The following is a 27,604-nucleotide window of genomic DNA, read 5'->3' as shown; positions in this document are numbered from 1 at the left end:
GAATAGATTGGGCGCACAAGCCGGCTCCAAACATTATTGTTTTAATGTAGCTGTTTGTCATCATTTGAGCAAGATATCAATAGAGAGAGTGATGGTGTGTTAGAAGGAGGGAGGAGAAGGAGGGAGGAGAAGGAGGGAGGAGGCAGACAACAGATGCAGAGTTTTCCAGACCTTATACATTACTGTTTAAATTCAATAAGAGATCCCATTACAAAGTCATACAGGCTCAGAAATAATACCATTTTATTGAAACCAATGCCATTATTGATTCTGCTTATCAGCCCCCATCTTCATTGACTCTCCTATTGGTTCCTGATCAGTTTTCTGTGTGGAAAAACAGCGTACTGTAGCTACCCAGTGATGGCAGTCTCGGCAGCCGGAGTCGGGCCAGCTGATTTGGCCCGATTCTGGGGTGACATTCATGCCGAGTTTCAGCCGAGTCAGGCACCCGGACGTGGCCCAGCTAATTTCATCCGGCATGCCGAGTTTGGGCCAATGCTGGACCAGGTCATTCTTGATAACGGCCCAGTGATGGCACCTGGAATGGGGCCAGCTAATTCATGCCAAGTTTCAGCTTAGTCAGGCACCCGAACGTGGCCCAGCTAATTTCATCTGGCATGGTTAGGGTTAGTCAGATCCTGGGCCTGGTCATTTTGGCTACCTGGGTCTCAAATGGATGAAATGAGAGAATATTTGAACAGCGTTTGTTTTTCTTTAGGTTTTCTAAGTCAAAAAAAATCTGCTGAGCCTGCCTGCATGGTGCTAATGATATGAGAACAGAATATTTCAACACATTGTCAACATCTATGTTTATGAAAACAAAAACAAGAACGAACGTGAAACAGAGATGCATCTCAGTAAAAGGTGTGAACCTGTGGAACAGTTTTGATAGTGAAATGAAACTGTGTAACTCACTAAAGAGTTTCAAAATATGTATGAATGCAAGATCATAAATAATTATAAAACAGTGGTATAGTCACATTATATTTATATATGTGTTGCAAATTATGGACAAAATCATGTGTTTGTATGTCTATGGATGTGTGCGTGTATATGCACGTATGAATGTGTATATATAAGTGTAAATGTGTGCATATGTATATGTATGTATGTATGTACAGTATATATCAATGTATATATGGGTGGGCGTATATGCATTAGTTTGGTGTGTGTGTGGATGATTGTATGTACGTGTGTAAAGATGAATTTCGATGCTGCTAAGCCGAGACTAGGCCAGTTTGACCAACGTTTTATTTTATTTATTTATTTTTTTGTTTCTTTCATTCTCTATTCTCAATATTTTCTTTTGCACTATAGTGGGTCTTTGACATTGTGTTAAAAGGGTAGACAAAATAAGCCCTGGCTTCAGTCTGCACCTTTTGGTCTTTGTTTGGCCTATATGTAAGATGTTGTATTGACTATTGTTTTTTGGAATAATATGACCAAATAAACTAGTCAAATCAAATCAAACGTTCTCATTCCAAGTCGTCACATATCGCCGCTTTGGGAACTGCCCATTGGTTCGACAGCCCATTGGTTCGACAGCCCATTGTTCCGACCATATTAAACCCATTGTTCCGAAGTCCGTTCTGAAATCATCATGATGCCCTGTGGTTAAGGTCTGGTTAGGTTTAGGCACAAAAACCACTTGGTTAGGGTCAGGAAAAGATCATGGTGTGGGTTAAAATGAAAAAGAAAGTGACAAACACATAAGCCGTGAGCCTGCTCCGCCTCAAGCCGGTCGCGGCGCATCATACGCTCGCCGCGAGCCGTTCAGCACGGCGGACAGTCGGACTAATGGGATGTCGAACCAATGAGCTGTCGAACCAATGACATGGACCCGCGGCTTTGTCGGTGGACTTTCACGTTCATATATTACATGTTACATATCCTCTTGACGCTGCAACCAATGCTGGGATGTCAACAAAAGCACGTGGTTAGGTTTGGAAAAATATTTATAAGGGAAGCAAACAGCGAGCTCCCAGATGACCCATCACTGGCCCTAGCACCCACCCTATAGGGACTTTTGCTGCTTGTTACAGTACATCATCACTGGTGGTGTATCATCATGTATCATAATTTTTAAAGATTTTTTTGGGAGCATTTTAGCCTTTAATCGATAGGACAGACAAGCATGAAAGGGGGAGAGAGAGGACTCGAACCTGGGCCGCTGCGGCACCAGCCTTGTACATGGGGAGCCTGCTCTATCCACTAAGCCATTGATGAATTTAAGTGCATCATAAAGAATGTGGCAGTAGAGACATGCTTGTTTTTCTTGAGAGACCACTATGTTTGATTAGTTGTTATTTTATTGTGGATCTTTGTACATTCTACATGTTGTATTTGTTGCATTTTAATATGTGTTGATTGGCTGCTACCTCGGCCATGCAGGTCTCTTGCTGTGGTCTCTGGGTTACAAACTGATGTCACCCAACGGCATATCATACCATCACAAAAGGTGTCAGTGTCTGACGCCAAAATCACAAAGCGGAATGAGATTGGGCTGGATATTTATCCTCAGTATCACGTGCTGCTCGGTTGGGAAGCAGAGGCATTCGTGCGTAGAGTGTCAAATACATGGCGTTTCTGGTGTTTAAGTCCATTTTGTGTAGAGAGATGTTTCAGCATATCGCTGGTGTTTCCATCCTTACTTTAAATTACTTACAAGCAGCTCTGTTGTCATCTTTCTTTGTGAGATGAAGCCACGCTTTAGACCACATCTCCTTCTCCAACACCGCTCCTTTTTGTTGCAAGTTTCCAGCAGTGTGGACGCATAAGTTTGACGTCATTGTTTCGCAATCACAAATGTCAGAAAAACATGGCGGCATTGATAAAAGGAGTCGATACGCTCGGAGGCATATGATGCATATGGATTAGATAATTTGGGGTTCTTAACTGAAACCGGTTCTGTATTTCCATCCTTGTTCAAAAATCAAAATAGTATGGACGGTGAGCCAAACATCAATTAGAACATACCAGTATTTTAGCAACATATAATGAAATTTAAAGGGTGGCATCAGGTATCATCAGACTATGGCAGAACCTAAAGCCTTTGAAACTTCCAGTGAGCCACTCTGAGCTGATCTATTTCAGACAAATCAATAATAAGATAGTGTCTACAGATCGATGAATGAGTACCTGCTGGATCATTAGCTTGTACTTACTTGCACTCTTAGTTGTACTCCACTGCAGTGACTGCACAAGTATGAAACATTAATCTGACCAAAGGTTTTAATGCAGCTGCAGAGGGATTGCACTTGTATGTTTTAGGTAAGGATATCTCTGCCTGCATAATAAATACAGTGATGAACAATGGGATAAAAGAACCAAAATGAAACAGGAGCACTTCTATGACTGGAAACAGTCTGAGCATTGTTGTCAAATTAATTTCTCACAATTTTGGGGCTAATTCACACAGACATACGGCGTGTCTGCTTCACGAACTGGGTCCTTGTTTTGTTTCTGTCTCCCAGTCTGCTCAGTCCAAGCCTCAGCAGGGAGCCTCTCTTGTATTTAGAATGACAGATTAGAGATCGGCACAGACCACTGAGCTATTCCAGCTCCTGCTGCGAAGCTGTAATTAGCACTGACCGCCTGTCAGTTTCCAGTTCACACAAAATAACCCACATTAGGACGACAGAAGTTTCCTGTTTGTAGAACCGTGTCGGGGCTTTGCCTCTGTGTAATGGAAGGTAGAGAAGACACAGGAAGTGGGAGTGGGTGTACACTGTGTGTGTGTGTGTGTGTGTGTGTGTGTGTGTGTGTGTGGGCGGGGTTGGTGGTGGTTCTGGCAAAGTGATGGTTGGTAGGAGGATTTTGGCTTCAAACCTGGTGGAGCAAACAGAATCCAGCTCACTATACAACATGGCGAGGTCACAGTACTACTAAGATCAAACATGTTTTTTTCTGGAATATGTAGCAGAGGAAACCAGAGACACACAGGTTGGTTAATAATTAATCATGTTGTTGTAGTGTGCAGTTTGTCGGAGCGTGGAGTGTCTCTGCTTTAATACTGAAGGACTTTATTCTTGAGCGTAATTCATGTCATGTTTATGGTGGTAGTGTTGACTGCACAACAGATGAAGCAGAAAAGCTGCAGTAAACACAAATAAATACACGCTACACACAGGACATGTAGTATAATATGTATATGTATAATTCATATGACTGTTTCTTGATCTGCCAGCACACACATTTAATTAAAGGACATTTTGAGAAATATGCTCGTTTGCTGAGGGTTAGATTAGAAGATTGATGCTACTCTCATGTCTGTACGCTAAATATGTACATCCCATTGTTCCGACCATATTAAACCCATTGTTCCGAAGTCCGTTCCGAAATCATCATGATGCCCTGTGGTTAAGGTCTGGTTAGGTTTAGGCACATAAACCACTTGGTTAGGGTCAGGAAAAGATCATGGTGTGGGTTAAAATGAAGAAAAGAAAGTGACAAACACATAAGCCGTGAGCCTGCTCCGCCTCAAGCCTTTCCCAGCTGACCCAGAGCCGGTCGCGGCGCACCATCAAGGCAGAAATACGCCCGCCGGGAGCCGTTTAGCACCACGGACAGTCGGACTAATGGGACGTCGGACCAATGGGCTGTCGGACCAATGACATGGACCCGTTACTTTGTGACCTCCCATTTTGAAGCTTGTCTGTGGCATTTCTGTTGTCGCCATCTTGTATTTTTGGAGCAAGATATGATCATATTTGGAGAGGAGGGTGGAGATAACCCTAACACTAGCTGCTAGCGTAGTTAGCACAGTACATTTACAGATATGTTTAACTGTGCTAATGCTAATTTTGGCAGGCAAAAAAACATTTCAACAAGATGTACTTGTGGAAAACTGAATATCCAATTGTTAGAAGGTCTTTTAGTGATTAAGACTTTATTTGGGGCCGTACACATGCTCGCGAGGTCAGGCACTGGGTGCTGCTATTGTGTCTTTTCTGTGCCAGCTTTGAGGAGCATGGTGGCAGGTTGTGTCTGAGGTTGGTAAGCAACCTCAACAAGCGCTGTATCATAGCCTGTTGACCTGAAATCCTGAGTGCAGAGCTGATCTTCTTCCAGGAGCTGTTTTTGTACAGGCCTATTGTCTGTGGAACAGATATAAATCTCTGGCAGCCCTGCACTAACATGATCAACTTTTCCATATTTATCACAGACTGATATAAGGACGAAGGGAAAGATATTTGTCGGCTGTGATTGGTTGTTCCTTGTCACATGACATGCGGTGCACGCTGCTGCGTTCCAAAAGTTTAACTCAGTTTCTTTCAGAAACAATAAATCAGAAACAAAACAATCAATTTGAGGGCGCAAAAAACACAGCATATGTACGACCCCTTCGGCGACCAAGGTCAGAGGTAGTTAGGGGTGGCTGTGGGTAAAGCAGGTCATCCACTAATCAGACGATAGGTGGTTCGATCCCCAGCTCCTCTAGTCCTCATGTCAAAGTATCCTGGGGCAAGATACTGAACCCCAAACTGCTCCTGATGTCTGTTCCATCGGTGTGTGAGAGTGTGAGAATGGTTACTGAGCAGGAAGTGGCACCATGTATGACAGCCTTGGCCACCAGTGTGTGTGAATGTGTGTGTGAATGGGTGAATGTGACATGTAGTGTAAAAGTGCTCTGAGTGGTTGCAAGACTAGAAAGGTGCTATACAAGTGTCGTTCATTTACCAGTTACCAAAACATTGACTGCTGAAATAGTGACAGCTAAACCGACACTCTGTGAACCTTTATTTTTTGGGGTGAATAATGTCCCTTCATCATGCATAGTTCAGGTATTGCATTTCTAAATGTTGCGGTGTTATTTCTGTTTAAAAAGGTGGTTCAGCGCCCCCTATCCAACGAAGGCGTTAACACAGAATTATACAAAATAAGCAACATACTGTACATGGAAATAAGATTAGTTGGACTATATTCACAGAAGGTAAAAAACACTTTACCTCTGTCCCTTATAATTTCGACATAAGAAATCCCACTAAATAAACTTTGATTTTAAGTTGCCGGAAAAAACAAAACTTAAGAAGTGTGCCCTGGTCCTCACCACTCCTCCAACAGCCAATTAAAAAACCACAGTGTCGTTTCTTCACTTCAGTTTCAGTTCAGTTGAAGTGGCACAAACCAGCAAAAAATGTGGAATCAAATCAAGCTGTGTCAAAGCTGCTCCAAAAATAGAGGAAATGCTGAATGCACTTACACTCAGCTCAAACCACCAGAGATCATCAGGGTGGTTCAACATTACACAACTACCCATAACCACTCTACAGTCAGTCATAGAGACACGCAGGGAGCGGCCAAAAACACACACACACACTTACACACAAACAACAGAGAGCTACAAGCTTGCCTTCGCTAACTGAGCAGGAATGGTGTCTTACTTTATTTTCACATTGAACCAGAGTGAATCACAGTCACCTGTGATGCAGTCAGCACTGTGGATATGGAGAGAAGCCTGAGTAGAAATAAGTCAGGAAAAGAGGACACGAGGAAAATGGAGCAGAGGAGGAGGTGGTAAAGTTTTTGGGCCACCACCCAGAGCTTTGCACCTGTTCCCTTTCACCCCTCTTCTGTCGTCTTTTACCTCCACCACACAATTACACCCTGTCTCCTTCCCCCTCCTCTCTCTTTGTATTGCCTTGTCACTCTCGCCTCTTTCTGTCCGTCCTCTGTCTCTGATTTTCTCCCTTTTTCAGTCTTTCTCATCTCCTCTTTCCTCCCTCCTCCATCCTTTAACAATCCCCTCCTCTTTACATCTCCTCGGGGCTTCATCCTCCTCCCCCAGGACCCCCGTCATGCTGGCCAGGTGCAGTGTAGCGTGTGTTGATGGCAGGCCTCTTAATGGACAGCATGTGTCTGACGGTGGACCCCTGTGCCTCGCCGTCCTTCTGCTCTAAATCCTCCGTCCGTAAAACACAAAACTGCTCTTTCAGGGAACATGGCTTTAACAGCGCCGAGGGATACGACTGGACCTCCAGAGAAAGCGATAGAGAGAGCAAACGACACAGATGGACAGATGGACAGATGGACGGACAGAGCCCTTGTTAGAGCTTTGTTTTATATTCTGCGGAGATCTATCTGATAAAAGTGCAAAATGTCACATTTTAGCATGAATGATAAATCATTTTTTATCTTTATTTCAAGTATGATCAAATAAGATTATCATTGAGAAAGCTGGTGGCTGCTCTGCAGAGTTTGTGCCTCTGGTTTAAACTTTATGACAGTGTGATTTATTTACAGCACCAAACAGGAAGAGGGCAGTGTACCTCCAGCACAAACTGAGCTGAACCTCTATGTAATTGTGGTTGTAAGTGGAGTTACTGAGAGGCTAATGGGAAAATCCACTTTCCAAATGTTTACTCTCTTCAGTAAACAACAAAACAGAAAGCACTGATTGATGCCAGGATGAAGGGCAGAATCCTTTTTGCAAGAAAAAGCAGATGGGTCTCTGGCAGGGCTGAACGTAGGTTGAACTTATTGCTGGTACTCCTACCTCAACCTTCATCGCTTCATATTGTCCTCCTCCTGCCCCCAGCTTCATGTGTCCCTGAACACAAGCTCTAAGATTTTTAAAGCAAGATATTAGAAACATTTTACATGTGCAGCAAATGATTTCTTTAAATGGACTAAGTATCACAGAACAGACCGAATCACCGTGACGTGACATTGTGATTCGGTCTGTAATTTCTGAATTTCTGAATCTTTACCAAACTTTCAGAATCATGTTAAATGAGGAGAAAATTACAACTTAATTCATCGACATCAACTGAACAGTTTAGTCTCGGTCTTTGAATTTTAGGCACATAAAAAAAAAACAGAGTGAAGTTACTGAATATTTGGGGACACTACACTGTATAACAGAGAACACATTTTCCAATGAAAACTCTCCCACATTATGCAAAAGCACATTTTCCCAAATTAAGTGTTGGAGACCACTGATGTGTAAAGTGATTTTGGGGACACTACACTTAATAAGAGCAAAGTTACTGAATATTTTTCCCAATAAATATTCACTAAAATTATACAAAAGCCTTTTTTCCCCCAAACTAAGTGTTGTAGTAAAACCTGATCGAGACCATTAATGTGTGAAGTGGTTTTTGGGGACGTGATGAAAGTGAAGTTATTGAATATTTTGTTGTATCTCTTAAGTGTGCAGACGGTCCCTGAGCACGGTGGACGGCTCATTAAGATGAAAATTAGTTTGTGGCTCGTTGTCTGTCTCACTACACTTGGTAAGAGGCATCCTTTGTGTTTCACTTACGAACTTTTGATCTGGGAAGTTTGAGTCTCTGATTATCTTTTCAACTTTAGTGAACTTGTTTAGTTAGGCAGCTGCTGTCCCCTCTCCGTACTACGCTCTGGGACTGAATCTTTTAGTAGTGGTGGACCGTCCCGGTTTCCTTTCACCTGTGGTGTCTGGGTATTGTAGTCTTTAATTTTGAGAGACACCAACTTTAGCAATAACACTGGTGTAAGACTAAGTCTACCAGCATATTTATGTTTACCATATTGATGCATATTTTGAAAGAGACTGTATGCAAACTGTACATTTCCTGTGAAAACAGAAGTGTATTTTGGAAACAGACAATGCATGTAACAGTTCTTTTTTAATCTGTCTCTTGTATGTCACCTAAGCTATGGAACTAAAACATTTAATAGCATTTTGATGCCTTCATTAGCCTGTAGGTGTGTACGGTTCACTCTATAATACATTTAGTGTGCCTGCGTTGTCCTTTGCAGACATGACCAGGTGACAACATTCAGGTCGAGTGAACGTGAGATATGCAGCTATCAAATTTTCCTTTTTAGATAATTATTAGAAATATCAGGGTAAACATCATTATCACAATATTGTATAAGTGCTTACTTTGAGCCTGGAGCCTTTTCACCATATGTGATATTGAGAAGCAGCTTTCATAAGAATTATTTGGGGGCCATCTTGTAACGCAGTCTCCAGTGCTCATCATACATCCATGAGCTTAACAGATGAGCTGCCTTCATGGGCAGCCCTGCTGTGGTTACTTGGCCTCCATGTTGCCCGCAGGAAGGCTCACCTTTGTGGCTAATCAAAGTGAAACTGCTAATGAAGACAGGAGCGCTGTGCTGTGTTAATGGTGCCCTATGAAAACAATAATAGTTGCAGTGGTGACATGAAAAGAAATTGTTTGGTGCTTGGACACTTGGAGACACACACAGCAGAAGGTAGCATTTGGGCTTCAGACTGCTGTACTGTATGTGCTGTGCTGGCTAGATGTCAGATGAACATTTTAGTCAGACTTAAGCTGCGTTCCAGTCAAAAAAAAAAAAAAAAAAAAACCCAAAAACATGGCTAACCCTGGCAAACTAATGATTGTTTAGTAAGTGTACGAACAACAGAACTCTAATCGGCCTCATTGCACATATAAACAAAACTGAGGCATTTTTAATTTTTTAGATAAGATAACTTTTAGAGATTGTTTATTGTAGCCAGCTGCGTAATACCATTTGCAGTGTGTTTTGACATCAGTTTACATGCAGAACAAGTTATATGTTGACGAAAACAAACATAGTTCAGCGTCATTATATTACGTACTCAATATAAAGCTAACCCCTTTAGGAAAGTAAACATAGTTTGGCATTTGGCATTGTTACATAGGTAGTAAAGTAAAGTTATGTAGGTTAGGCTTAGGAAAGTAAAGTTACGTAGGTTAGGGTTAGGAAAAGAAACAAGGGTGTCGTCACGTTACGTACGTAACCTGAAGTTACCAACATTACGTTCAGGAAATTAGAGTTACGTAGGTTAGGTTTAGGGAAAACGAACTTGGTTGGGCATCATCACATTATGTACTTAATGTAAAGTTATGACTTAGCGTAAAGTTACGTAGGTTATGTTTAGGGTATTAGAGTTACGTAGGTTAGACTTAGGAAAGTAAAGTTCGTAGATTTATGTTTAGAAAAAGGAACATGGTTGAGCGTCATCACGTTACGTACCTAATCTAAAGTTACGAAGATTACGTTCAGGAAATTAGAGTTACGTAGGTTAGACTTAGGAAAGTAAAGTTCGTAGATTTATGTTTAGAAAAAGGAACATGGTTGAGTGTCATCACGTTACGTACCTAATCTAAAGTTACGAAGATTATGTTCAGGAAATTAGAGTTACGTAGGTTAGACTTAGGAATGTAAAGTTCGTAGATTTATGTTTAGGAAAAGAAACATGGTTGAGTGTCAGCACGTTACGTACCTAATCTAAAGTTACGAAGATTATGTTCAGGAAATTAGAGTTACGTAAGTTAGATTTAGGAAAGTAAAGTTCTTAGATTTATGTTTAGGAAAAGAAACATCGTTGGGTGTTGTTACGTTACATACCTAAAGTAAAGTTACATAGGTTTTCTTTTCAGGAAATTAAAGTTCCGTACTTAATGTTAAGTTGTCCACTTAGCATAATCTGACAACGTTAAAATAACTCAAAGCTCACTTGGTTTCACACGGAACACAAACATCGGCCTCCTCAGGGAAAGATGTCTGTTTTAGCCATCCACGACCTCATTTCATTCTTCATACTACTTCCTTCTTTACTCTCGTCAGTGCTTGGTCACATGATCGTAGCTTTTGTAATTACATGGGTTATATATGAATCACTGGCTCATGATTACGTGGGTTATGTACGAATTCTGGTGTATTACTTGACATACTAACAGTGCATGAAAACAGCCTGTGTTGTTTAACATCAGACAACTGCTTCTTCATGAAGTCGGGGTAGATAGATTTTCCCAAGTTTACAAGTAGGAATTCCGACTTTTAGTGGTCTTCCATTTTACTTTTTCGTGTAAGAGGTCAGATTGTCGAGTTTGGAGTTGTCTGAAATGTAGTGTTAAATAACAGTTCAGTAGTCATCTCATGAAAACCTGTCAACCACTGTGCATGTCCAAAGCTTGTTTCTAATGTCTTTTCATTGTCAAAATCAACTCCAACACATTTTCTGTGTTTATAATAAATATCACGTGTACAGTATGAATATGTAGATTTAAAACAGAATTATACGTGGCTAAAAATGCACAAAGTATTACCTCAGCCTCTCTGCTGTACTGGTACACATCTATCACTCACCCAGATTTAGGTGCACGTTCATCATATAAAGTATGAATACAGTTCATCAAATATGGCTAACCTTGTAAAGCTGTCCGTCCCTGTTTATGAAGAAAAAGATGGATGGTTTGGATTTGTGCAGAGATGGCAGGTTTTCTATCCAGGTTAAAGGAGGGAGGGAGAGTGGTTATATTTAAAGAGCTGCGCTGAGCACACTGTGGTAGGTCCTTCACACGCCGTCGGCTGTTGCTGTTCCCTGGACTCGTTCCCACAGCGTTCCCAAAATGCTCCTCATCTATCTGTGCCGTGTTTTCAGTCGTCTTGATGTCACGGCTGTTGTAAACTCTTACTGCCTCTCGGCGTCACAGTCACCACGGCCGGGCACAGTTGATGTTGAAATTCAGAGACACAGATATGAAATATTCAGCAAAAGTTAAAACATTTTTGTATGTTGGAGGGCAGGGAGAGAGGTGGAGGAAGAGGAGCGGGGCGGGTGGGGAATAAAGAAACAACTGAGACCAAAAGAGGGTAAAATAATAATGGAGGAACAGAAGGAGGAGAGGCGGAGGCTTTGAACTGAGGAACATGGAGCAGTTGAGAGGGAAACACACGGTGGCATTTCTATCGTCATACATGTAGATATCAGGTAAAACTGGACTGTCATCTGAGAAAGGGCAGGATCTCATCCTGTGGTGCCGTTGGGAATGTGATGGTGCACAAAGGGCGAGTACCCGCTGAATACTGCGCCCTTTCAGAGAGAGATAATGAAAGTGAGGAAACATTCCTTGACTCGGGTTGTCAGATGTGAGGTTTTAAGACTTTCTTTGCTGTGTCACATGAAACAAGCTCTGCCTCTCACATGTTTTTCTCATCATTTCTCCTGCGTGTTCATACTGAACTAAAGGAGCCAGTTAAGACTCAGTGGTAATGTTCTTTAGTGCAACCAGACACTGAACAAGCCTTTTTTAGATGACAAAATTAAAATAAACTTTCATGAACTGAAAACACACTGAAATAGACACAGCTAGGGCTACGCCGATACAGCTGGAGTCACGCCATGGTTACGTTACCTAAGCAACATTGGCGCTGTGGTAGCAACTTGTCAACAGATGGCACCCACCTGTCATTTAGAGTGGCTAAGCGCTTAATTAAGTGTAACTTTAAGGCTTGTGAGTTATATAAAGATTCACTCCTGTGCAGTTGTCATGCATGTTGAAATTAGCTGTAGGGACCAAAACGGCTTTTCTACCAGGCTGTTAACATGTTTGTTTCTGCTGTAAAGTTGGACATTTCAACATCTGTGGGGATGGACTCACTCTTGGAGCGGGTTTCTAGTGGCCATTAGAGGAACTGCAGTTTTTGACACTTAAGCTTTGGCTTCATTTTTCAACCCCGCTGTCAACACTCCAACATGTGGAGAAATCTAAAATATAACAGCTATGATTGAACAGCTGTTGTTTCTGTCACTAAAACTGTGGATTTCTAACCTTACACATGGCAGCTCTTTACTTTGAAAATTAAAATATGCAGCTGATTAAAACCAAATCTGTGTTCCAAAGAATAATAAGTCCGGTTCCAAAGGAACTCTGGTGCGGTTGGTTTGTGGTGAGAAGGTGTTCCGACCTGGATGTGAACCAGCTGCAGTCACATGACACATTGTTTGGGTTAAACATGAGCATGTTACAGTCCTGGAGGATTATTAATGTGCACCTCCTCCTGTACTGCCTTAATATGCACATTCAGCACATCCAATGCATCAAAACATTGTTTTCTAGTTGGAGCCGCGCCTCGTTTTCAAACTGTATGGTTTGACTAAAATGAACAATGACAGCAATATAGTCCACGATGAGCAGCGCTAAAATCAACCTGCGTAGTTGTCCCTCCATTGTGACATTAGAAAGTGTCACATTTATCTTGCAAGTGTACTCTTCTTCAACGTTTGCTTTACTTCCTGGATTTTTCCCACATGGAAATTCTGACCAATCAAGAGCAGCTTTCTCACACAAGGCATTTGATCTGGTCCTCTTGTAAATGCTGCCGTGAGAACACGAACCAACTCTAGGCAATTATACAACTTTGGAACAACATGAGTCCCTAATTCAGACCAAAGGAGACCACTCTAAAATGCGTATTTATCTTGCAAGAATGCAGTTGACATAGTGAAATTGTGGGGGCTTTGGAAAGCATCATATTTTCTTCATGTCTAATATGAAAAACCTTATTCAGAAAGTAATAATAACTCGTCATAGAGGAGAAAATATAGTAGAATAAAGTCTAATCAGTTGTAAGTACATGCATTAGATTGCTGACCGCTGTCTTTTCATCGTAATAAATCAGTCCTGAAGACCAGATGAGCCCTCCTCTTATCCCAGACGAGCACTTTTCATACTGACTCAGAAATCAATCATCTCATTTCCTGCAGGACTTGTTGCACGGATCCGCAGCATGTGGAAGGAACTGAAGCTTATGCCTAATATCTGAAAGAAATTGATTCTGTTTTATGTCAGTACATAATGTGGCGAACTGTGGTGATAATCTGACAGGTATTAAGTATATTTTCAAAGCTCTGATATGAAGGCAGGCTCGAAGGGAGATGATGACATCTTTTTAGAAGGTTGAGGATAGAAGAAGACACTCGTCAGTCTTGGCACATTCTCCACGTGTCTCCTTGTGACAGCTCCAAATTTGCTTTCATCTTGACAAGCTGCAGTTTTCTTCTATTAAACTGTCTTTCCATCTCCATCCTTAAATAGGTCAGAGAGGCAGGGGTTCTTTACTCTGAAGGCTGAACCCTTCTCTATTAATGGCAGCTCTTTGTCGATGAGAGGTCAAGAGATAATAAAAAAGGAAAGGGAAGAATGCAGGAGTCTCTGGAGCTCTGTTCACAGTTGGTATTGCCATACGTCTTGAGTGGACAGCTCTAACTACAGGTGTCAGTGCACTCAATGCATCCTCAATGTGTCTTGAGATTGAGATCCTATCGCTCAGACCACATTCGGATGTGGTCTGGATCGCATACAGCCCGATCAGACAAAGCACTTTATAGCAGCTAGCTAGTCAGCTTATAGTAGCTGTTGCCGAATACCCAAAGCCATATAAAGCTCACACATCGCTCCTATTAAAAATGATTTTACCTTGCCACAATTTGCAAGTTCTTGGTCGGACAAAGAACTGCACCACATCGAAGCACCGCTCGTTGAGCTGATGTCCTCTGTGTGGGCTGAAATACGTACTCAATTGTGCACCAACAGCATCGTTTTCAACATGAGTGCATCAAACATCTTGGACGATTTGGTTTGCCTGGAACACACCAAGGAGTAGACCCAAACTGTATTTATCATTCTTTTAAATTTACCTGCACTCCGATGTCTTTGCAAACTTCTTCTTCTGCTTCTTCTTTTTCTAATTTCGTGCAGACTAGGTGTGGGAAGTGCAACAGCAATGCCCGGAAATGATGTATGTGTTTATTGCATACAGAGCAGGAAAGTTAGATCTGATCACGTGTGGTTACTCCAGACGCATGTGGAGACACATTCTTATGCCAGATGTGAACAGACAGGCTCAGAGCTGCCCACTTGTGATTGGGTCACCTAAGACTCATGTTAATAGCAGGTTTAAATGAGGGCAAAGGTGAAAGTGGGTTCAAAAAGGTGCTAAAAGGAGGGCAGGGGTCTGTAAGGAGGTTGTCAGGGTGAGACAGGACAGCCAACAGCTGGCTAATCTGTGTATTACCACTGATAGAGGTAAGCACATGGACTCATGTTTGGTATTGTGGAAGTAGCTCAGCACCATTTTCCAGCATATTAAAGCAGCATAAATACACTCAGTCTTTTGTTATGTTACGCTTGAGTGCATGCTGCTTTTTGTAGTTTCCTGCACAGTGTGACCTAAAATGGGGCGGTGAGAAAAATCCAGAATCACAGAGGATGATTCACCAAAAAAAGAAATGCTTCTCTCAGCTGGACATGTGAGTTTACAGGTTAAAGTTCAACAACATGAACTCTGACCTGCAGATTTGCAGGAGCTCGAGGCAAAATCACATCTCCAGGATTCTTGAATGCCCTTTTCATGGGAGAAAATCAAGGCGGCATGAAAACAGCTGAACTCCACTCAAAGTGTTCTGCTGATTTTACGGCAGCGTTGTGAATTACTGGTGTTCCTTCAGTGTAACAGTCACAAGTGTGAGTCAGAGCCAGTCACAATACGCTGGATAAATGCAGGGGAGGAGCACCTTGGTATTAAACTGGAAAACAACGGAAAGCTTCATGAGTCACACACATCAAACACCCCCTCTCGCCCAAAGCAAACTCACTAAAGAGCTGCCGTCAGGTGTGTATGCAACCCCTCACCTCCAACATGCACATGCAGAAAATACACACACAGCGATACCTGCTGGTATATGTGTTTAATGTTGGGTCAGAACGTGTCATATGAACACCAGCCTCGCAAAAAGACTGGTGCCTACCAACTAAGTTTTGATGTGGAAGCACTAAAAGTACAGAATATTATATACCTGATTCCTCAGTCACTTCCTCACCATGACAACCACAGATAGCGAAACACATCTCTCTCAAGGGAGGCGCAGATGAAGGCTGATTAGATACAAATAAAGGAACACAGCAAGTAAAAAAAAACAGTCTATAAATAAAAAATAAATAGAACGTGTGTGTGTGTGTGTGTGTGTGTGTGTGTGTGTGTGTGTGTGTGTGTGTGTGTGTGTGTGCGCGCGCGCATGTGATACGTGGGTGGGTGTTTGGTTGCACTTGTACATATTTACAGTGCTTGTACTGTATGTTTTAGTGCATGCCACGTGCGAGTGTTTGTGCCATGTGGAGCCACGTTTTCGGTCAAAGTGATGTGACTTTAGCTGAACATCCCAGAGGGCCTCAGACTTTCACACTCAGCCTCTCCTCTCTGTCCTCACACACCATTTCATCCGTTCATTCAGGAGAACATTGGAAGAAAAAGCGAATCTGAAAGTAAAAAAAATATTTTTCTGTGCAAGAATTTTTCTGCGGGTGCTCCGGCTTCCTCCCACAGTCCAAAGACATGCAGGTTAATTGGTGACTCTAAATTGTGCGTAGGTGTGAATGTGAGTGTGAATGGTTGTCTGTCTCTATGTGTCAGCCCTGTGATAGTCTGGTGACCTGTCCAGGGTGAACCCTGCCTCTCACCCAGTGTCAGCTGGGATAGGCTCCAGCCAGCAGCAACCCTCAACAGGATAAGCAGTTACAGAAAAGGAATGACTAAATAAATGGTCCATCCTCACATTAACCACAGTGTTGTTTAGGCTTGTGCGGTATCTTGTTTTTGTTTTCATACCTTTCTAGAACTTCACCTGGCTACACAGCATATGATGGTATTTGTGTGTGGCACTTTTGCGGTTCTTTGCTGTATGTCATCTCCACTCTCTTTCCCCCTTTCATATTAAAGCCCTATTCAGACGGGATTAGTTTTACATAGGGACGTGGGGTAAAGTAATAATTACCAGAGATTTTAGTCCCGTCCGAATGTGCCATGTCAGTAATCATTACCGCACGATGTCAGTAAAGATTACCGCGACTTTTACCTTCTGTAAAAGGGTCCTGGAAAATCACCTCAGGTAATACTAATCCTGTGCGAATAGACCAGCAGTAAATATGTGTGTTAGGGCTGTCAAAAAAAATTCAAAGTTCGAAATATATTCGAATATACGTATATATTTTTTTATAAGTTCGAACCTAAATTTGATCATTCGAATATCATTAATAATTAATTAATACTATCAATAATGTTGTATATCACGGCGAATCCCGTTCGGGTGGAGATGGCTCGCACACAAGCTGGGCTCAGAGAGGGACGCAGCGACGGAGGGAGAGGCCCCGACGGAGGAGCCCGCTGCGCCAACACCACCCACTGCACTGTCCGCGATGTGTGACCTGTTCGGGGAGACAAACAGGGAGAGTGCTGCACCTGCTGCCTCCCTGCCTACCCTTTTTGAAGAAGAGATGAAACGTTTCCAGAATGAGACACCACTACGAGCCGACCAGGATCCACTCTTGTGGTGGAAAACTACGCACTGAAGTATCCAAACATTGCTCAGATAGCGAGGCAGAAGTTGGTCATACCTGGCACTATAGTGAGGTCAGAACGGGTGTTTTCATCCGAGTGTCACGTTCATATTGCGTCAGCAAAAAGCATCTTATTTTTTGTGCTTTTTTGTAAAAAAATAAATAAATAAAATAAAATAAAAAAATAATAAATTCGAATATTACTCGAACTCTACTAAATGCAACGTCATACGCACATGACGACAGGAGGGGACGGCAGTGCGTGAATGGATTTACCCCTCCCACTTGTGGTAGTTTTACTGTCTTATCCCGTGCGAACTGGCCATTAGTATTACCGACGACCTGTGGTAACATGACATTAAAATAAAAAAATTAAAAAAATTTTAAAAAAAAACCTTTCCAGAGCCACTAAACAAATTGAGCATTACAATGAAGGTGACACAGACTATTAAATCTATTCATGATTATGTTTAACCACCAGGTGGCACTGCAGTGGGCTATTTATGATTATCAGGAACTTTAACTTGGCAGAGTTGGCGGTAAAAGCAAACAAATCTCTTCACGTGCAGTATAATTCTGTTCTTTCTAACATGTTTCCTTTTTTGGATTTGGAATCCAGAGCAAAGCTAGGGAGTCTCAAGACTTCCGTAGCCACAGCTATTAATCAGTCCCTCCAGGATCTCGCAGCGAAAAAACGTTGAATTTGCAGCCAATCTTGTCAAAATTGCGATGGAAATTGCGGCATTTTTATGGGATATTTTGCGGGAAATTGCGGGAAATTACAAAAATTGCGGCTAATCACGAAAGGAGAAAAAAATTCTACTTTATTTTAAAATTACTACCTCCAAAAAAATAAGTCATGTAATCACTTGCTATAATAGTCATACTGAATATTACAAAAATAGCTGCACAGGTTTTTATAGTTCTCTTCTTTAGTTTTATTTAATTAGTTTCAAAACATGGACTTCAATAATGTTGCAAAATATCCTGAGTGAATATTGTCGCTCTCAAACCAGACAATGTGACTGTACAACAACATGTCAGCTACATCTTCTGTAAACGTAACATCTAATACATTCAACACATATTGTATGCATTTAAACCAAATTCTTATGTCAATACAGAGCGTTTCGCCAGACTGCAATGTCATTAGCGCATTTGATGATGCATCTGATGACGTTTCAAATGACGTTACATGTGCAACGACTTCCGGTCGGCCGGAAAATGCAAAAAAAACCGTGGGACTTCTGAAAAATTGCAAGACCCCGAAAATATTGCAGACTTTTGTTGAATTTGCGTTAATTATTGTGATAGCAAAATCGCGATTTCTGGTCGGACTGATTAAGATTTTTCACAACGTAGAGGAAAAGGCACCGGGCTGAAGACGACCGACCCGTATTAATTTCCATATGATTTTTTTTTTTTTTTTGGGTCAAAGCGGAAGGGAGCCTCTGGAGAGAGGCTGAAGAGCCACATGTGGCTCCAGAGCCACAGGCTGCCTACCCCTGCACTAGACTGACCTCTGGTGGCACCTGCTGTGCACTACAAGCTCAACAACATCCTCAGATGTTACTAGTGTTAATAGGGTAATAGAGGTTAATAGTGTCTGTGTTTTTGATGGTATTGAAAATACTGTCAGACTTTTTTAATACCCTCGTATATCGTAATATCGTGATACCGCCCAAGCTAGCCGTTACTAGCTACATAGTAATGTGATTGGGTCGAGTGTTGTGTTCTAACACAAACCTTAAAGTAGTAGAGTACAGGGACATCGCTGTGTTTCCAGCTGGGATAGTGCCACGGAAAATGTGGTTGTTTTTTCCCAAGATATGTATATGATATGTTTCTCTGATACATAATAATGAACAAATTTGAAGATCCATGATTTGCAGAAATGTACAGCGCCAACATTTATTCTTGCATTTGGGTTGAATCTGTATTCATGAACTCTCAGAGGATTTTATCTCTGTTCTACTCAGAGTTTTGGTCTCTTTCAGCTCATTGTTTTGGTTTTTACAGCCCACGACTTCACTGTTTTAGTCTTTGCGCTGTTATCAACTTCATTTCAAGCAGCAGGCAGCTGTCTTCAGTGAAAAGCCCTGATAAACTCACTGTACATACCTGCACAGCATCAAACAGCAGGCAGATGAAGTTGGCAGCTATGCAGTGAACAAACGGGAGCTTTTACCAGCTAAAGAACCAAATATTTTCCCGAGGAGTTGGTGGAAACCAGGGGCCTCATTTATAAAACTCTGTGGAAAATCTACACTAAATGTTTGCATACGTACAAATAAGGAAATGTACATATGCCAAAAAATATACTGATTGATAAAACAATGTGTGAACCTGCCTGTGCGCAATAAATCTCAAATCAATCTGAAATTGTCCGCACATGGACCAGCTTCATATCCCGCCGTCTGCACGCCCACACTCAACCTTAAATGGTGAATGCAAAGCACCTCATTAATGCTGATGCACAGACATGAGCTGGCTGATCGGTGGTTCTTTACAGTAAATCATAGCAATGAAGGACAGAAAGGAAAAACAAAAAAACAAATATTCCTGACACAGAAATCGAGGTGCTTGTGGGTGAGCTGGAGGTTAAAAAGCACAGGGCCTCTCGTTTGGTGGGCAGTGAGGTCACAAACTAAAGATAAGGCAGAAATAGAAAAAAAAAAGGTCAGATCTAAAGATGGGTGTCAAAAAATGAGAATTGCACCCTGACGTCTTTGCTAATTTACACAATTCGTATGTGCAGATGATGAAGATGTGCTGGATGAGGAGTACCGCAGTGACTCCAGGTCGCTCTGTGCTCCTGACAGCACACTCTTGTTCCCTGCAGCCATTTTACACATAAAAACTATGTAAAAACTAAAATGGTAGCTGTGATAGGTGCTATGAATAAAGTTCTGGCTCATACTCACATGTAATTTCCACAATCTGGCTTCAGTTCACTACCTCACCACCTGTGCTGCCAATTTCCCGTCTTCAAAATGTGCGCACGCATGGGTCAGAGTTACTTTAATTCTTTAATAACCGCACATTTCCTCGTCAAGGTTTAATTTATAAATCCCATTTAATGTGTAGAGAGTGGCGTACACACATTTCAAGCCCTTTTCTGTGCGTACACAGTGGTTATAAATGAAGCCCCAGAGCTGTGGACACAACACTTTCAAAGTTTATATAGCAAAGTTAGCAAACAGATGCGTATTTACACATCCAGCAGATGCAGAGCAACATTAGCATTCATCTAGAGTTGTGCTTCTGTCCATTTGCCCAGTATTCATGAGTCTCCATCAAGTCATGAGAAAAATATCTGGCTCCTTAGCAGCTTCACGCTCCACCATGTTCACCAGCTAGTTGCTTATTTTGTGCGCCTAACATTTGGTGCTGAGCAGGTAGAGCAGAGTGGACGACTCTCCAGACTCCATATTTAACACCACCTCCTTAAGTGTTAAATACTCACTGCTCACAAACACACGGGTGTTGAAGTCAGTGGAAGTATTTTAGGCATTAAACTTTTCAGCAGAGACGTCAGCTGATGGTGAGAACCACATGTGAGAAACACACACTCTCCTGTGCACATGGTGTCACCACGCACATTCATGTATTACACACAGTATCTGCAAATACACCCACAGCTCGACTGTAGTAGATTTCATGAGTGCTGGCAGCGTAAAGGCTGCTCCCCCTTTCTCTCCCTCCCTCCCACCTCCCTCTATCTCTCTCCTCTCTCCATCTCTCTCCCTCGCTCCCTGTGCAATTCTTTGTTTTTGCTGCTTGTGCCGCCGCGGAGCTCTTTTATTCAGTTTTTTGTTCATCTCTTGAAGAGAGAAGCCTCCTCCTGCAGATTTCCTTTTCTCTCTCTTGTCGTATTATCTCTAACTCTGTCCCTTTCTCTCGGTCCGTATTTCCTATGCATCTCCCCGTGGCTGAGGGGAACAGGGACTTGACTCTCCCCTCTTCCTCTCCTCCTGCTCCTCCTCCACCTCTCCCTCCTCTGCTTCACCTCTCGTCCTCTCACTTCCTAACGGAGGGATAATGTTCTATTTCCAGCTGGTGATCATGGCTGGGACGGTGCTGCTGGCTTACTACTTCGAGTACACGGACACCTTCCCCGTGCACATCCAGGGCTTCTTCTGCTACGACAAGACCTTCTCTAAGCCCTACCCCGGTCCGGACGACACCAGCAAGATCCCGCCCGTGCTCATCTACTCGCTCGTCACAGCCATCCCCACCCTCACGGTAAGAGTTGTATTTATAAGTGTGGAAGCAAGGGTCAAGAGATGGAGGGAGGTGTGTTTGAGGTGCATGAGAGAAGCGTGTCAGTGGGTGTGTTTGTGTGGGAAAAAGGACGGAGCTTTAATAGAAAGTTGTCAGAGTTGAGGTGTTTGTATTGTTTGTGCTGTGAGAGTTGTTTGCTTTCTACTTTGTATGATTTGTGCGTTGTTGCAGTCTTGTGATGAATCATCTCTGGTGTGTGTGCTGCACCACTGATAAAGTGAGCAGATTGGCAAGCTGCATGGAGGTTACCCCCTCCAGCCTTGACAGGCAGGTGTGTGTGTGTGTGCATGTGTGTGTGTGTGGAGGGAAAACAGAAACAAGAATCAACTCGGACCACACAGAGATGTAATGGGAATGGTCAGGCAGGTCATTAGAGAAAGAGAGGCAGACAGAAGAACAGTGAAAAAGAGAAACAGTAGAGAAAGCAGCCGAAAGAAACAGTGCAGAAGTTGGAGTGGAGGCAGAGTGATAATGGCAGGCAGCAGATGCTTACTGAAAAAAAAAAAAAATACTCAAGATGATAGGTGAGAAGACGAGACAATGAGCACAAAGGAAGACAATTTGGAGGAGGGGGCTTGCTCTGGGTTTTTGTGTGTGTGTGACGCATGTGTGTGTGTGAGGTTAGCGCTCGAACCCCAAGTGAGACGCAAGGCAGTGAGCGTGAAATGCATAACACCTGGCACTGACTGGGAGCACAGACACAGACCTCAACAGCTTTACATCCCCAACAGACCACAAAAAGACACCACAGACAGAGCCAGCCTGCAGCCACAACGCAGAGCAGACTAATAACCTGATTACCAGATTACACACATAGACAAAACCACAGCCTGCACCTCCTGCACAGACAAGAGGATCTGACACTTAGACACACAGATCTGTGTGCAGCAGTTGATGGTGAGGAGAAAGGTCGTAGCCAACACGTCCTCATACCTGAGCGCCAGAATAGGTAATTTACCAGTGACTTAAAACCACACATATGACCTCAGAGAGCACCAGAGACAGGCGCACGGACTAACACTTGCGGTTATAAACACGTGGTTAAAGTTGTGAACAGCCGCAGTTAGGCACCATGAACACATGCACTGCAGCCAGTCTGGAAACACAAACATCAGGCTGCTTTCACACAAGACAATATGACCTCCTATTGTTTGAATGTGGGTAGTGGGTCTAGGCTGTGGTGACGTGGATGCAGGGGATGCCTGCAGCAAAAAGTTGCAACAGAGACAGACAACCATTCACACTCACATTCACACCTACGGACAATTTAGAGTCACCAGTTAACCTGCATGTCTTTGGACTGTGGGAGGAAGCTGGAGCACCTGGAAGAAACCCACGCTGACACGGGGAGAACATGCAAACTCCACACAGAAGGGCTCCCCCACCCTGGGTTCAGACCAGAAACCATCTTGCTTTGAGGTGACAGTGCTAACCACTGCACCACCGTGCCGCTCGCGTTTAAGTTTATATTCATACTTTGTTCTTACTCCAATAGCCACTTTAATAAACATAAATAAATAAAGTAATTCTCTTATTTTTGTGATTTAAAATAGTCTGAAGCTCAATTCTGAGACTGGTCTGTCAATAGCTTTCCAATAAATAATAAATAAAGCAACGTCTAATCAATTCATGTCAATTTCAGGTTTTAAAATACTAACTTCCTGGTTAGACCCCACCCATTTCTGTATCAGAGCATGCCCCCTACCAGTATGGATACAGATAATTTAGTTGACTGAACAGATACAGATACAGATAATGGTGTACTCGCTCATCACTATGAAACTGAATCAACTTTTGGAGAAACACAACGGGACAACACGCTGCAGTCGCCAATCACGTAACCGGCGATCAGACCGGAAGATGCCTGCAGCTCACAGGAACAAGCAAAAGACATAAGATGTGTGGCAGTAAAGATACTCCAGTAATAATAATCCAAAGGAATTCTACACATCTTTTGAGGCAACATAAACAAACTCACTGAAGACAAATACTCAGTCGCTGGGATCAGATTTGGCTGTGGATAGTTGGTCTCCACCCTCCACTTCGCTACAAATCAGCCATTTAAGTGACACTCTGATACTGCTGATTTGGTGTGAATGCAGCCTCGTAACGCAGCAGCCTTAAAACTAGTCAGTGAGGTTTAGAAACTTCACGACATGATGTCAGCTAAGTACATGATGTAAGGTAACTTGTGCACAGCGTTAGACAGTAGCGATGTTACAAATTTTAACTACATTTCTCAGGAGCGTGGTGGTGACGTCACTACTTTCTGAGCCAGATAGCTTTTCAGTAGCGTTCATAAAAGTTCCAAGCTCTCTCCCAGGAAAAGCTCTGAAGTGCAGCGGTCTGTTTTTTCTGCGGACGTTTGGATAAAAGTCAAGATAACAGAACTGAGGATCAGTCATGTGACTGACACCAGCGCCACACCAAAGCATGTAGATGAGGGAAGCACTTCCTGTATGACATCACATACTAATCCTCCAGTTTATTCTGCTTGCTGCTTCGCTGTTGGCTTCTCTTTGTAAGACCTGCCCTACTCTGCCTCTGATTGGCTACACTGCACTTCTTGATGCATCTCTCACATGTCTCGCCAATTGACTGTAAATATATAGTAAATATTTAGAGGATTTGCAGTGGACACAAAAGAAATGGACACAACAAGGTCCAAGAGAAGAGCTGAGAGACAGAGGACAGTTTGAAGAAGGACAAGAGGAGATATAGGGACATGCTGTAAAAGATATGTTTTGATTTCAGTCTGTTATTTTCATTACCTCCGCCAAGGAGGTTATGTTTTCGCCGGCGTTGGTCTGTTTGTCTGTTTTTTCAGGAAAGGTTGATAATGGGACAAGTAACAGATGATAAAATTTTGGTGGTGATCGGTTAAAGCGAAGTGGATAAAATAATAAAATGGCGGGAAGTCCGAGCTGCTTGGCGGAGGTCTGCGCTCTCCGAGTGCTTTTCTAGTTGTTTATGTTACTGTCTTTTATTTATCATGGTTTTATTGACTGAAAAATACATTTTGTAATTCTGTTTTTGAATTTGTGACAGAGCCAGAGAGCCGACTGGAAGAGGCCGAGACAGAGACATGCATTTAGGAGGAGGAGGGAAAGGGACTGATGATGTCATGTTATTGGAGAACATGTTCAAATGTCACAAAGGAAAAGGAACACTGATTTAACATGAAGTTAAAAAGAAAATAAAAGTAGCTTTGCAAGTAGTGAGCTACTTTTTCCATTTCCTCGTAGCTTAGCTTGCTGCATTCCTCTGGAGATAGCTTCGGTGTAGTGAAACTTCAATTTGTGAAGTGTATCTTGAAAGAGGAGAACTTGACACAGCATCCCAGAATATCAACAACCAACACACCCAGGGTACCTTGCATGTTGTATGAGGACGTGGAAAGTCCATGACCAAACGTCAATATGTGACGAGGTCAGAGTGAGAGTGTGTTGCTGTGAGCATGACCATAATGATCCCCTAACCTTGACAAAGTACTTACTTTAACCCAAACCACCGTGTTTCCCGTCTAACCAGGTCATGTTTGTGCTTAAGCTGAACTAAACCCTAACATAGCATTTTCACATCCAGGGTTGGAAATTAGCACCAGACACCAGCTACCAGCCAAATGCTGATAAAATATTCAAATGGCTGCTGGATTAGCTTCACTCTCCAGCCAAAAAATCACAATGGTAATCTACTGAGTCGCAGGAAGATTTTGGATCCCGCCAGCCGCAGTGGCAGATGGACAAAAAAGTTAATTTCCAACCCTGGTCACATCATAAAACAGATTTATTTTGCAGCTGTGACGGTTTTTGAAGGCACTCACAGATGATGTTGTGCTGCAGACGGAGGCATCGGATCAGACGGTGCTGCTGTGTGTCTTTGTTCGAGGGCTCGGACAAAGGTGTATTTTTGCTTTTAATTTTGAGGTCTTGTTGGTTTCATGCAGAGAGCAGCAAGTCTGTGTCTCAGGGGAGGGTTCCAAGAAATTACTAATACAACAATTAGATACTGGACTCAGTGCACCGTCCATCCTGATAATGTGGTTTCATTTCTTACAGTTAAATTAAAAACCTGCACCATCGCTTCATTAATGTTTATCTCACTGATATATTCAGCAGTTGTACACTTTTGTGCAAAGCTACACTAATCCAGAGCCAGCAGACCTTTAAAGCTGCCCTATCTGAGGCTAAGTGACTTTAGAAGTTGATCTGGGTCAGAGCACATTACTTACACCAGCTAGTCTGCCCTAACCTGTGCTGACAGAGGCTTTGCAGTGTGTGTGTGTGTGTGTGTGTGTGTGTGTGTGTGTGTGTGTGTGTGTGTGTAACAAGCAGCAAGGTAAATCGCAGCAGTAACTCCCTGCGATAGCACCAGTCTGCTTCAAATACACTTTGCCATTTGCCTCTGGTTCCCGAGGAGCCTGATCTCTTTTTATCCAGTGCTGCTGCAGCAAATCAGAGCCTCCAGTTCGGTGATAAAGTGGCTGCACAGCACAAAAGCCGGACGTCTTTAATACAAAAAGAGTTGTGAGCTTTTATATGGTCTCAGGTAAGAGCTTTGGATCTTTCAACTCTGTCTTTATAGCGCTGAATACAGAGACCCCGCCTGGCCGAGTCACTGAAGGTATCAGCCAGACAAATATTTGGGTCAGTGCCAGAGTCCTCCAAGCCCAAAAGAGGGCACTCAAGTCTCTCTGACAGCTCCCAGCAGGGCCCCAACATCTAATTAAAATCATCAATCACCTTTTGAAGTTTCAGCACAAGGAGCCAATCCACTGCTTAGAGACCGAAACACAAGATTAGGGAGCTGACATCTTCTCACCTCAGTCCGTTAGTCACATTTGTAGTGTGTGTGTACATGTGCCTTTTTATAACTTTGCTGGATGTGTATATTCCTCCTGCAGTGTAACAAGAGATATGGGGAGATACTTACATTATTCAGAGTCTCTTTTTATACGGCAACAAACTCAAATTCGAGAGTCCTGAGTAATTAGTATCCATAGCTACAGTGACAAGGACACGATCCCTCACCTGCTCTCCACCATGAACACTGCTGACTGACGTTTGCTAATCCTGCTGCCTGTAGTTATTGTTGCTACGCCCATCAAGCTTTCTGTTTATAGTGATAACTGTGGCAGTTTACCTCTGAAAATTCATGGTCGCTTTTGAAACAGCAGGTCCTTGATTTCAAGCAGAGGTAAACAAAAGCTGGAGGCACTTAGGTACAAGGTTTATTGACCTGATAGAAAGGTCTGTCTCTTTGAAGTTTACTTTGGAGTATCTTGTGTGTGTGTAGTGTATTTACTAGAGTTATGCGTTTTCACTTTGCACTTTATTTTGTTATATATGTACAGAGAGACTAATATGGATTTATTTCTTTATTTTTACGTCCAGTGATTTTACACAGCCATCTTGATGCCCTCTCAGCAGCATCAGTGATGTTCCTGATGGCTCTCTAGCTGTGCGGTCCTCTGATCCCCAGTAACTTGAGGGTCCTGTAGAGCGACTGGCCAGCAGATCCTCAGCAGTCGACTTTCATGCGGTAGCATTAGGTCTTCCATCCATTGCTTCAGCATTCGCCTGAGAGCTCCTCGTACTTGTCGTTCTTCCTCTGAATCTTCCCAGGGTGCAGCAGGACCACCTGCCTTGATGATTCTGACACCAGAACCATGTCAGGCCTGAGCATGGTCACAGTACCCAGTATTCATTCTCTTTATGTACATGTTTTGCCCTTTTTCGAGCTGCAGCCAGCAGCTTTCCCCACTGATTGGCAGGCACAGATTTTGCCCTAGGATGCTGATATTTGGCATGGAGGTCAAGTGTGTGTAAAGGTGTACGATTCAAAGAGTCAGTCGGTACAAAGTCCTGTTGGTAGTTGACCTCAATGTAAGCTTGATTAAACTTGTTTTCTCAGACTTCTTGAACTCAACAGGAGTAAAATGTGACGTCTCGGCTAAAGGGAAAGTAAAGGCTAATATTTCTGACTGTATAAAAAAAAATCAGTCCAGAATTTATTTAGTCCAGGGCAGGAGAAGAATATGTGACTCGAATTACAAGAAGAGGCGTGACTCCTGTCACACTGGTCCACAATCTTATTATATAATGATGAAAACTCTGTGTGTGTCTGTTCCACGTTTTTCTCCTCACTGACTTGGTCAATCCATGTGAAATTTGGCACAGTGGTAGAGGGTCATGGGAGGATGC

At 42.7% G+C, this 27,604-nt stretch overlaps 1 protein-coding gene across 7 annotated transcripts in view; it reads left to right on the top strand.

Annotated features, from left to right (window-relative positions):
* Nucleotides 1-27,604, top strand: part of plppr2a (phospholipid phosphatase related 2a) — a 181,264-nt gene that overhangs the window by 122,259 nt on the left and 31,401 nt on the right. For 6 of the 7 annotated variants that reach the window (XM_050069018.1, XM_050069017.1, XM_050069015.1 and 3 more), the window contains one exon: nucleotides 21,174-21,362. In XM_050069018.1, the coding sequence (XP_049924975.1) occupies nucleotides 21,174-21,362 (189 nt within the window). Of the gene's footprint in view, nucleotides 1-21,158; nucleotides 21,363-27,604 lie in introns of those variants that run through there. The other variant, XM_050069020.1, reaches the window with a different exon arrangement.

Source organism: Epinephelus moara, chromosome 18 (assembly GCF_006386435.1).
Source record: "Epinephelus moara isolate mb chromosome 18, YSFRI_EMoa_1.0, whole genome shotgun sequence".
NCBI lineage: Eukaryota > Metazoa > Chordata > Actinopteri > Perciformes > Serranidae > Epinephelus > Epinephelus moara.
The sequence above is the reverse complement of the archived record's forward strand: the minus strand, read 5'-3'. Positions and strand labels throughout refer to the sequence as shown.